Raw genomic sequence first — 12911 nt, forward strand, 5'->3', positions numbered from 1 at the left:
TATTGTAATAACTTCTTCTTTTTTTATATATATTTGTATAAATATTACATAAATACACATATATGCATATAATTATATACATGTATCATATATATTTAATATATTATATATGTTTATATATACGCATACAATAATTATATATATATATATTTTCTCGAATTATATTTATTATATATAATAAAAGGAACTAAATAGCGTGCACTTTATAATTGTTCTAATGCACAATAGTAATGTATAAGAATAAATCTTACATACAATCCTTTATATAATATATTATTAAAATCATTCTTATAAAAAGAAGAAAGAGGTATATTACTTAACATAGTGCATCGTAATAAAATTATATTATAAACATATGTATATAAAACATATGTATATTGAAGATATATATACACAAAAATATATAAATCTGTACATAAATATATATTTCTATATGTCAGTCTATATATCAGCGTCTATATATCAGTGTTGCGACGACATTATATATATAACATTTACATGAAATTATCTTGTAGAAAAAGACGTTATTCTTCTATAATTCTTCAATAATAATTTAAATAAAAAAATTCTAAACGCAATACAAATTCAAATTATAGAAGATTTCCTTCAAGTATATACAAGTGCGCACGTTATATAATATCTCGCAAATATAAATAAATATTATAATCTAACTCACATTCTGCATATCATTAAAAAAATGTCATGTTTTATGAATATAATGTTCAAAATATTTAGAAAAAATCAAATAATTCTGCAAACATATTTGCTAACACACTCTGTAGTTTATTCGATGATTAAACTCCATGAATGTTCAGGTATAACACCGTACTGTATATCCAGTAAATGTTTTTTGAGCATATGATAAATTGGTTCGGGCTGCTCCATTGTCGGTATATGCAACAATTGTCCCAGAAATTCAATACAAGATACGGGACTGATTACGTTTGCTGTGCCTGCCCCGAAAATTTCCAACAACTGTGTAAAAAAAGAGAATTGATTTAGATGAACGGTATAAGATTATTGTGTAAAGAAAATGACACATTGCGCAATACATATGCACAAATCTTACTCTGTTCTCTGAAAGTAATTGTATAATTTCCTTCATGGTGATAGACTTTTCCGAAACTCTAAATTGGTTCCATTCTCTTGCCATACTTAAAAGAGAATTTCTTACAACTCCGGGTAAGATCAAACCACTCAAGGGCGGTGTGAGTAATTCTCTCTCTGTAAAAAATTAAAAAATATGTTATAATAATTAAATGTTAAAATAAAATTTGTCAACAGTTTTTCTAAATATATACTTTATAATACAAGCTAATGACTACAAAGATATGATTTTTACCTCCGTTATCATTTATATAAACTATAAAAACATTCATAGTGCCCATTTCTGTGAGTTCATGATTTTCTCCAAAGAGCCAAAGTACTTGATGTAACCCTTTTTCACATGCTTCCTGTTGCGCTTGAATCGTAGGTGCATAATTGCTGCCGAATTTAGAGTTACCGCAACCACCGGGCCACGCTCTCGTAAATTTAGGATCTGCAAACAGGGAAATTCCTTGCTGCTTTGCGGTTTTCAAGTAAGATCCAACAGGAGACATGATAACATATAATAAAGCTGAATCCGAGGCTACAACTCCAAGCGTAGGCTGTTAAAAGAAAATAAAATACGTATGTTTAAAAAAATTCAAAATTATAAATAATTTATATAATAAATAAATAAATAATTTATATAATAATAAATATAATAAAAAGTTTTTACTAAAATATGTATTTCTTTAAAATATTTAAATATAAAAATATAACGTTACAAATTATTGTTTTTTTAAGATCATATATTTTTATGTATTATTTTATATATAAATATGTAGTTATGATGTGTTTTATTGTTGTATATCTTATATAATATTTATATAAAGTTGTTGCATTAGCTGTTATATTTAGAACAAGACTGCATCAGCGTCAATTTTATTAAATATCACGTTTCAGCAAGTGATTAATACAAAGCAGATAACATAGACAAAATTTTATGTCTATGATAGATAACGAAAAGAGAAGGAGTTTCTCTGAATGTGAAGTCAGAACGTTAAAATTAAACGAGAGAGATTTTGCGAGTAAAGTTAATGTTATAGTTATTCACGTGATATATTTAAAGAACAATAACAAAAAGTTATTATGTCTCACCTGCATATAGTTGTAACGAAAATTAAAACATGTGATAATTATTAATATATAAAAATTACACTTGCTATATTAAATCTATTGAAAAGAAAGAACAAATTTGTGTACGCATTTGTAGTAAATTAAAACACAATTATAGAAACGTGCATCATTTCATACATATGTACACATGTAAGCAAACAAAAGATTTATTTATCAAGTATTATCACTAGACATTGAGAAATACCTAATGTTTACTCTTGTATACATATTGTAGATGTCGTGATGACGTCTGTGACATAAGTGATATTATTCATTTGGGATTTAACGATTATGCATTGCATGATATATTGTAAAATATGATTATAATGTGATTATGACTAATGCAAATTTAAATTTTAAGTACTATAACAAAACACGTAATTCGATTATTATTCCTATGATTATAATATGACTATAATGCAAATTTTAAATACTATAAAGAACACGTATTTCGATTGTTCTTCCTTTCTTCTCTCGAGCATTATAATAATAAAAAATGGTACTTACATCGACCCCTATAAACGTAGGACGAATATAAAGACTAGAAGTAGTAGAATGTGGCACCCATTCTTGATCTATACTAATCAATCTGCAAATGCACTTAATTAATTCTTCACTTCTGAAAGAAGGCAAACCAATTCTCGATGTTGAATGAAGCATTCTTTCCATATTTAGTTCTGGCCTAAACAATCTTATTTTACCATCAACACCTCTATAAGCTTTCATACCTTCAAACATCTGAAGAAAGATTTATATATTATTATATCTATTGCAAACTGAACTATAATATAGGTTTTTCTTCTAATATCAGTATACGTATAAATCTAATTTCCTAATTTTATATATTTTCAAATATGTTTTTTAGATTATGAGTATCAGAGATAATAATATAATAGTCTTTATTTGATTTGATAGTTTAGATATTTTTGATAAGATTGAGAATATTTCAAATGTATTTCATTCTTTATTGAAGCTTAATAATAACTTTATCAGATAAAAGAAGGTTTATCAGCTTTATTTATATAATTTAGGAAATAATTATATTTCATAAATTGTGCTTTCTACTAAAGATTACATCAACAAATATTACAATAACAAATATTAAATTAGGATATCATTGATTATAAGCACGTATACAGCTATTGAATTATGCATATATATATTATTTAATATTTTATATATATATATATATATATATATTATATAACATTATATAATATTATATATTATTATATAACATATATATACATAATATTACATATATATATATAATATTACATATAATATTACATATATATATATATATATATATACATTATATATAATATTATATATAATATATATTATATACATTATGTACAATTGTAAAACAAAAATAAATGGCAATTTCTTTTTTTCACTAATGAGATCAAACAATATTTTTTTATTAAAATAAAAGAAATATTAAAAAGAGAATGATACTTAAAAAATATTGTTTTACTTTTTTTAACTTTATAGCTATAATAAAAATCTTTATTACTTTATAGCTATAATAAAAATCTTTTTCAACTTTATAGCTATAATAAAAATCTATTTTAACTTTAGCTATAATAAAATAATATAGCTATAATAAAATAAAATATAAAACCATAAGTACCTCTATAGCATAATGTAATACTTTTGCAGCTGGATGGAGAGTTATATTTCCAAAAGGCATAATTTCTGGAGCTTGCCAACCATTCATGTTTTCATAATAATGTATTTTAAGTATGTGATCGGTAAAATATTTGCCAAATGAAAGTTCCTTAACATCAGGTTTAGGATTTAATTGATCTGGGCCAGCTAGACAGACTGATAAGTCTGCATACTGCAAGCGTATAAAAGTGATATTTTCATTCATGTATGCTAAATAATATAACGGCTTAATTATTATTATCGAAAAATAAATACCTTGAAAGAACGTTGCGATTGTACAGACTTTCTGTCTTTAGTTTTTAAAGAAGAGCTCCACCTCACATTCTGCAGTTGATTAACAAGATTTCCAAAGGATAAAATCTATATAGAAACATAGTAAACAATAAATATATTAATTTATATCTGTAGTAAACAATGCATAAACAATATTCGATAAATCAAAAATTCTAAACAATATTCATAAGTTGACGATTAATTCAACTAGTAAAATTTATTGTTTTATCGAACAAGAAAAAGTAAACAATTTTATTCTTATTAATAAAATGTTTCAAGTATCACTTGATAATCATTTTAATTATAAATTAAGTTAATATTTGAATAGCTGTATAAAAATATACAAGTGTCTTTCAACTACTCTTTTTTCTATTTCTAACGAATTTAGTTTCACTAGATTAAATTGTTATCAAATGAGTTTATCTCAACGGATGTTGACCCTATTTCGTTATCATTTTGACACGATATATATTTCGTAATAAGCGTTTCAGTCTATATCTCATTAGCGATTTGATGATTACGAAAAAGATTGAGAAAAATTTAATGGCAAAGATGGAAGCACATTAATATATATGCAAAATGTATAATAACCATAGAAAAGGCATCTTTTGCGCGATGTTAACTGCAAGATGTTAATCAATGATTGACATTACATATAGAAAGTTCTTGATATATGCTTAAAGGAAGTGTAGCGCTAAAGGTCAATAGTACAAGTAAAATTTATATTCATATGATATTTCAACGTGAAAATCATGCGCGAATAAACGTAATTTTATTAAATCAAAGTCGAATTGTTTATTTTATGCAATTATTAGTTTAGCCATTTTATTTTTAATCCTTTTACACTTTATCACACACATTTTCGTATATCTTTATAACATACTTACACAAACGGCGAAGGGAATATACACATATATTTAATTCTTAATTCTATGCGTAGCCACCATATAAAAGAAGTTTAATTAATTTAAATAAGACAAACTTATTGTCTTATTTAAATGCGCTCAAGTTTGATTGAAATTAAAAGCACGTGACGCGAAGAGAAGCACGTGTAATGCTGCGTGACAATTGCAAAGACGCAATACGCAGACCTTTATTATTAATGATTTGTAAATGTAATAAATAAATCATTATAAAATCTAATTTATATCAAATTTACTTCAAGATAAAATTTATAAAAAAATTTGAAGAAAAGTGAAGAAAGGTTGAAAAAATATATATAAAAGAAGAATATATCGAATTACAATCATTTGAAATATGTAATTATCCATAATCGAAAAAACGAGATTTAACGAAGTGACGAAGAAGAAATAACCATTTAAGCTTTTGTGTTAAATTTTACATTTTACGAAATATTCATAACAAAAGCAATATACGGTCCGAATGATAATAAAATGCAATAAAATTTTTTTTGCGTTTCAAAATTCATATTTTTTGTTAAATATCGTTTACTCTAGATCCTCGATTTTTTTACTTAAACATAAAACGCGCTACCGAAAAAAAACTCCTCGTGCAACGATCTCGCTCAGGGAAAAAAAAAAAAAAAAAAAAATATATATATATATATATATATATATATATATATATATATAATTGTAAAGGTATATTGCTTACCTTGCGTCGCAGGTGAACCATGTTGACTGAAATAACTAACGAACTGCGTGGGAAGAGGATCAACAGAGACTATACGATCGTTATTGTTTATTTATACTGTCCTGAGCATTCTTTTGTCGCGTATATTCGCAAGGAGGGTCTTGTCCGAAAGAAATTAAAAAATAAAATAAGCACGTCTACCGTTGGTTTTCACGTACGTATCGATGAGAAAAATGGAGAGGACGATCGCAAACTGAAAAAGCTCGAGTCTTCTAAAATACTATTATTATAAAGTTTGATGAATCGCACACACTATTATAGTAATTAAATGTTGTCGATTAGAAAAACAAGAATATTTTTTTCTACTTGTCTAGAATGTTCGCTCACCGATTGTTGATTCGGTAGCTTGATCACAATACAGCGTGCTCGAATTAAGTACCGGTTAATATTTTATTTATCATCAAAGCGTAAAAGAGGGGACAATAGATGGAAGGAGAAAATCGCGTTCCTTCTTTTCTTCCTAATCGAATCACTGACTTCGTCGATGGTTTTTAACAATAAGTGGGGGCAAAATGAAATGATTTTACGTGAATGAGAAGGGGATGTCGTACCAACGGCAGTATCGCGCGATTAGCGAAGGGAAGGGAAAATTGCATCAGAGCACAAGCTTGTGTTTGAGAAACGGGCTATTAAAAACATGTTGATAATCGCGCGTTTCCGATAACCGAAGAAGACAACATGCGTGTTGTTATTAATAAGAACACGAGTTATCGTACGTTTCTTCAAAAAATGTATGGATAAATATTTATGAAGGCGTGGTCTCTACGCATATACGTGTATACGTAAGAATCGACGCAATTTCTATGATTTTTCTAGAAGAGTTTACAAAGAAAATGACGACATATATTAAATAGCGACATATTTTAATAATATGTAGAGATTACAGATTTTCGATACTATATTTCTTTCTTTTCCAACGCAATAGCGTCATCAACACATATGTAACAATGACTAGCTTATACTATTATGACTTTACTATATTCATATTTAACATATATTTTCATTTTCAATCTGGAAAGAACAGGTTTAATGAATAGCATAAATAAACAAAAAAGATAAAGATGAAAGAATACAACCGAGCATTAATTTCTTTAATTAAGTCATTATCAATAATGATACAAGAGTACACATTTGCAAGAGAAAGATAATTAGTCGCGCAGAGAGTTAAGACTTATCGGCTTTAAGCAAAAAAAAAAGATTTATTTAAAACATATTGCGTTTAAGTATGAATTATGGTCTCTTTAAAACACTAAAAATTAAAATATTAAAAATACTATTTTTTATTCCATCTGAATTAAACAAAATAAGAGATATGTTTAATTTTCATGGATAAAATTCGTTTTATTTATATAGATTCGAAAAAAAGTAAAAAAATATAAATTAAAAAAACAAAGCGAAATATATAACAAGAGTTGCAGAATCGTGACGATATTGTGCGAAAAGCATAATGCGTAAATAAATTAGAGATGCGGTCGATCACCATGTCATCTATTTTCAATTCTGATGCATTTTCATTTATTCACTTATTCACGTAATATTGTATAAAATACAGTATTATATTAAAAGCCTATTAAATTTGTAATTTAAAATATCTGCTTTTAAATAGAGATATAGGCTCTAACCTTTTTATAATTTTATTTAGATGTACTTAAGAATCTAAATATTTATTTCGAACATATAAATAAATTCTGAAATATTGTAGCTGAATTATGTCAAATATTTCGACGAACTATATTTCACAATAGACGTTCATTGTGTATTTATTATTTCAAGATATAAGTTCCCTTTCATTTAATTTTTTCTTTATTTTCATTCGAAAATAAAATAACGAATAAACTAAAATAAGAATGAAAAGAAAGTAAAAAAAATTGAGACTTGTTGATTACAATAATGTGCACTTGGCATGCTTTTTTATCTTCTAGAATGTAATAATATAAAGATTATAATAACAGTGATAAGTGATAAAGCGAAGAGAAGATTTTAACAATTAATGAAAAATATAGCGTATCCAATTTGTATGACTTGAAATAACTTGGCTCATTTTATGTTATACTATTGCACAAGGAAACTTATCAATTCTTTAATATATATATATATATATATATATATTAATTGAAACAATAACTAGGAAAATCCACGAAGTATATCTTAATTACTTGGTAAAGAATTGATAAGTTTCCTTGTGCAATAGTATAACATAAAATGAGCCAAGTTATTAATTAAAATATGAAGATATTTTAAATAAAATATGAAGCCGAGCTTTACAAGAATAATTTTCTTTATCTTTTTAAATAAATTTTAATAATTTTAAATAATTTTACTTTTTAATAAATTCTTTGATATGTATAAATTCTCCTTGAGAGCTCTTTTAAAAATATCTATTTAACTTAAAAACTATATATATATAGTTTTTAAGTTAAATAGATATTTTTAAAAGAGCTCTCAAGGAGAATTTATACATATCAAAGAATTTATTAAAAAGTAAAATTATTTAAAATTATTAAAATTTATTTAAAAAGATAAAAAAAATTATTCTTGTAAAGCTCGGCTTCATATTTTATTTAAAATATCAAAAAGGTATCAAAGAAAGAAAATTTTATTTTTATTATTTAACTTCTAGAGTTTTATACATTATTATCAAGTCGGAATTATGATAATTCCAACGTCGAAAATGCATTATACATTTTTTTTCTTCTCTTACTCCAGGAAACATGTAAATCAGGAAATATATTATTCAAGTATCAATGTCGTGATTGCGTAGTTATACGAATATAGATCGATCTTTGTGCCTAATACAAAAATCCAGCAATATGAATTAATTAATGCAAAACGTGCGAATTAAATACAATCGCGTATTTATCGGAAAAAAAAAAGATATAGAATAGATACAAAATTAATATAATTATCGAAGAGATAGGAGGGTTACATCCTTTAAGATTCAATGATTTACCTTTATTTTTCTGTGAAAAAAAATTCTTTTCTCTCTTTATATAGAAATATTTTCATAATATATAATTTCGCAATATATTTGATTTAAAATTTATTTTTCGGCGGCTTTCTTTAGCTTACGCATTTTAATACGAAGACAAACGTGATAGACGTGATTCATCTTGTGTGATACGTGTTTTATCCATTATTTCATTTAAACACTATTTATGATAAGAACAGGACTGAGACGGATGAAAACATACGCCAATGACCTATTTTACGTTGCATATTGCGAATCGCGTATGAGTCAGAGAATATCCAGATTAACATAGGCCAAAAGGTAAGAATAGAGAAGGAGAACTTATTACGTCCTATACTGACTAACAAATTTTGTGTAATATATACACTTTTATTTCTGCGACTGCAACGATATAAAGTACAATTTTTTTACTAAAAAAATACACGAATTCGCAAAACGTTGAGTCCAAATTTTCTTCCTTTTAATCACTATTAAATTTATGGCGAAGGAATATACTCGTTCGAAATTAAGATGCATCTGTAATGATTAATTTAAAATTAACTTTCATCAAAAGTTAATTTGAACGCAAATATAATTGCAAAAATGTCTAAGTAGTGTATGTAAATTAAAAAACTTCCGACATTATTTCCTATTTATTATAAAAATGATGGAAAAAGAGAAAGTATAAATTTGTAAGATAAAATTATACGCAAAATATAATCCCCTTCATAAAAGAAAAATCTTTATTCGAATTATTATTATCAAATATAATGCAACATTCGAACGATTCTCGTTTCTATATATATTTATAAAAAAATAAAGAACTTTATATGTTTTATTATGCGCGAAGAAATTAAATGTAAAAGAAACTTTTTTATTATTCATGCCAAATTTAATGGATTCACGCTGTGAATAAATGATATAAGTGATATATGAAATAAATAAATATTATATAAAAATTATTATAAATATTTAAGGTATAAGCTGTATCTTTTTACACGCCAATGATTCAAATATTCAAACTCTCGAACGCGCTACGAGTAATCGATTTTTCTCGAGAACGATTCTTCTCGCGATACCAACTAGAGCCATCACATGTTTGGTGACTGGTGACATGTTCGTCCTGTCTGCCGGCGTAAAAATCGGGCGTGAAAATTCACGATTATGTTAGCGATATGAGATTAATTTACATGAGTATTATCATAATTTGATCCCGCGATTCATCCGTATCTTCTCCCTTCTTTTTTTATTCTCGAGAATCGAGCGCGAGATAAGCACGGGAGAGGACCGCAGGAGTGAGCGCGAAGATGAGTCTCAGTCTCACAAAGTTCTTCTCGAAAAAGAGGAGCGGTCCCGTCGACACCGTGGCCGCGGAGATTGGTTTGCCAACCAACGTCTCGCACAAGTTTCACGTGAGCAAGAATGCGGAGACTGGTCAGCTGGAAGGTCTGCCGGACCCGTGGATACGCTTGCTCAACACGCAGATCTCCAAGTCGGAGCAGGACGAGCATCCCGATGCCGCGCTCCAGGCGATCAAGTTTTATAACTATTCGATCAAGCGCAAGCCGCCAGATCAAGAGGTCTTCAAGCCATTCGTCACGCAAGACTTGATCGAGGAAGAGTCACAGGAGATCGACAATATCCTGACCAAGAAGTATCGATCGAATGACTCCGACGATGACGTCTTGATCTCCGAGAGACAGTCGACGGACGATCAAGCGCAGAGGTTACCCGAGTTGCCACCAAAGGTCAACAAACCACCGAAACCGCCGCCAAAACCGGCGCCGCGCAAGTGCAACGACCGGGTGGATAAAACGCTCACTGAAATACTAGAGGACTTGAATACGTATCAGATAGACGATGATTTATCATTGGAGAAAGATGTCATGTCGAGCGAAATCGAGGAGAGTCCTATCCTGCGTAGAAAAACTGAGTGTATCGGTATGAGACTCAATAAGGAACAAATATATGAGGAACTTAGGGCTATCTGCCAATGCGGAGATCCTTATTTACGCTTTGAAAGAATTAAGCAGGTAGGTGCGGGTGCTTCTGGCACTGTGTTCATAGCTACCGACCTACAAAACAATCAGAAAGTAGCTATAAAGGATATAGATTTGTCCAAGCAGCCGAAAAAGGAATTGATATTAACCGAAATCAAAATTCTCAAAGAGTTTCATCATCCAAATCTGGTGAATTTCCTTGATGCCTATCTTGTCGATGAACATCTTTGGGTAATTATGGAGTTGCTGGAAGGTGGACCACTTACAGATGTGGTCACGGAGACTGTGATGAAGGAAGTTCAAATTGCAGCCGTTTGCAGAGAAGTCCTCAAAGCGATAAACTTCCTGCACAGTAAAGGTATTATTCACAGGGATATTAAATCGGACAACGTGCTATTGGGAATGAATGGTGCGGTGAAAGTTACCGACTTTGGTTTTTGTGCTAATATCGATGGTGATGAAAAACGACAGACTGTAGTTGGTACTCCATACTGGATGGCACCAGAAGTAGTTACGAGAAAACAGTACGGCAAGAAAGTGGATATCTGGTCATTAGGCATAATGGCTATCGAAATGATAGAAGGAGAACCACCTTACATGAAAGAAACTCCATTAAGAGCACTATATTTGATCGCTGCCATTGGTAAACCATCCATTCCAAGATGGGATAATCTCAGTCCAACGTTCCAAAATTTTCTAGAGAGGTGCCTTGCGGTAGAAGTAGATGAGAGGGCAACCGCCGATGAATTACTTTCACATCCATTCCTAGAAAACTGTGCGGAATTATCTACACTTACTCCATTGATTCGTGCAGCGCAAAAAATTCTCCAGAAAGCATTCAATTAAATATTTCTACAGAATTCCAATTTGTCGAATTCATAATACTGGCTCATGCTCCATTACTCTTTATATTGAAGGCTAAAAAAAGGTATTTCACAATTATTATTATATTTTAATCATTAATTTTAAGCTTATATGACTGCCCGTTATGTTTACCCTACTATGCTGGTTTGTGTAACCAAAGCATATAGTGCACTTTCGATAATCATTTTAAGATTATTTTATTTTCAGAAAGAAAGAATCCAATTAGTTATTCTCTTGATCTGTTTTACTTAATTATATTATAATTATTGTGGCAAAATAGTATGTGGATATAAATACTTTATGGAGGTAATTTATTTTCAATTTTAACTTAAAATAACGTAAAATAAATCACCTATCTTGTTATGTGCAATATATACAATTTATTATAATTTAGGATTTTATTCAAGTATTTTTCTTTTAATAATACTAATGCACTATATGTTATTATGCAAATTCAATATCAAAACAATAAAAGCAACAAAATATTCTAGTTGTTAGCAATTGTGAATAGAATGCTTTTATATCTTTTTCGGGAGAGATGAGTGTAATATATAATTTAAAATACTTTTTTTATAACATTGATCATATAAAAAACATATTTATGCATATCAGAATTTTATAATTTTTTTAAACTGTACTTAGATCACTGTGAAAACAGAAATATTAAAAAATATGTATAGGAAGACAATATATTAGAATCATTTATATTGTTTCTGTTGTCAACAAATTAAACATTAAATTAACTTTATCTGTGCTCTTTTAAAGAAAAAAAAATAATTGAATATGTCAAGAAATCATTATTGTGTATAAAGCTATTTTTAAAAGTGCTGAGTATGGAATTGAGCACAATCCTTTTAATATTATGACGTAAATAATGTCTAAAATGAAGTATTATGAATCAAATGTGACACACAGCAACTGTATAATGCTTTCTTTTAAGATTATTGAAATACATATATACTTTTGTAAGATTTTACCTGTACACTTTTATAATATATATATATATTCTTTTTGAAAACTTTTATATGTAAGAGTGCAAAATATTGCTCAAGCAAATATTCATATAGCTATTTTATAATTGGTATGTATGTATATAAATTAAAATTTAAAAAAAAGTTGAAATTCAATGCATACGTATGTAATGAAATTATTCTAAAGAATGAATGTTTAGATATTTAAGATATAAAAATTTGAGCAGTAATGTCAAGTATACATAAAATCACACGACTGTGATAAGCAAGAAAGTTGAGTCATACTATACTTTTTGTGCTCTGTACCACATACCGTAAAAATTATAT

At 28.0% G+C, this 12911-nt stretch overlaps 2 protein-coding genes across 2 annotated transcripts; one reads left to right on the plus strand and one right to left on the minus strand.

Annotated features, from left to right (window-relative positions):
• Nucleotides 1–427: 427 nt before the first annotated feature.
• LOC105249673 (branched-chain-amino-acid aminotransferase, cytosolic) lies at nucleotides 428–6165 on the minus strand. Its single transcript, XM_011255314.3, has 7 exons — nucleotides 5764–6165; nucleotides 4132–4236; nucleotides 3839–4048; nucleotides 2710–2940; nucleotides 1343–1649; nucleotides 1070–1224; nucleotides 428–975 (listed from the first exon to the last, which is right to left on the minus strand). Exons 1-7 carry the CDS (start codon nucleotides 5782–5784, stop codon nucleotides 784–786), a joined length of 1221 nt encoding a protein of 406 aa, XP_011253616.1. The 5' UTR covers nucleotides 5785–6165; the 3' UTR covers nucleotides 428–783.
• Nucleotides 6166–9759: 3594 nt separating this feature from the next.
• LOC105249671 (serine/threonine-protein kinase PAK 3) lies at nucleotides 9760–11882 on the plus strand. Its single transcript, XM_020027067.2, has 2 exons — nucleotides 9760–11677; nucleotides 11821–11882. Exon 1 carries the CDS (start codon nucleotides 10057–10059, stop codon nucleotides 11593–11595), a length of 1539 nt encoding a protein of 512 aa, XP_019882626.1. The 5' UTR covers nucleotides 9760–10056; the 3' UTR covers nucleotides 11596–11677; nucleotides 11821–11882.
• The last annotated feature ends 1029 nt before the right edge of the window (nucleotides 11883–12911 follow it).

This window comes from Camponotus floridanus, unplaced genomic scaffold, assembly GCF_003227725.1.
Source record: "Camponotus floridanus strain SB8 unplaced genomic scaffold, Cflo_v7.5 scaffold1, whole genome shotgun sequence".
NCBI lineage: Eukaryota > Metazoa > Arthropoda > Insecta > Hymenoptera > Formicidae > Camponotus > Camponotus floridanus.

Coding starts and splice junctions, on each gene's coding strand:
- LOC105249673 (XM_011255314.3), bottom strand. CDS start 5,784: ATGGTTCACCTGCGACGCAAG. Junction 4,049..4,131: donor AATCGCAACGTTCTTTCAAG/GTATTTATTTTT, acceptor ATACGCTTGCAG/TATGCAGACTTATCAGTCTG. Junction 1,650..2,709: donor CTACGTTTATAGGGGTCGAT/GTAAGTACCATT, acceptor TTCTTTTAACAG/CCTACGCTTGGAGTTGTAGC.
- LOC105249671 (XM_020027067.2), top strand. CDS start 10,057: ATGAGTCTCAGTCTCACAAAGTTCTTCTCGAAAAAGAGGAGCGGTCCC.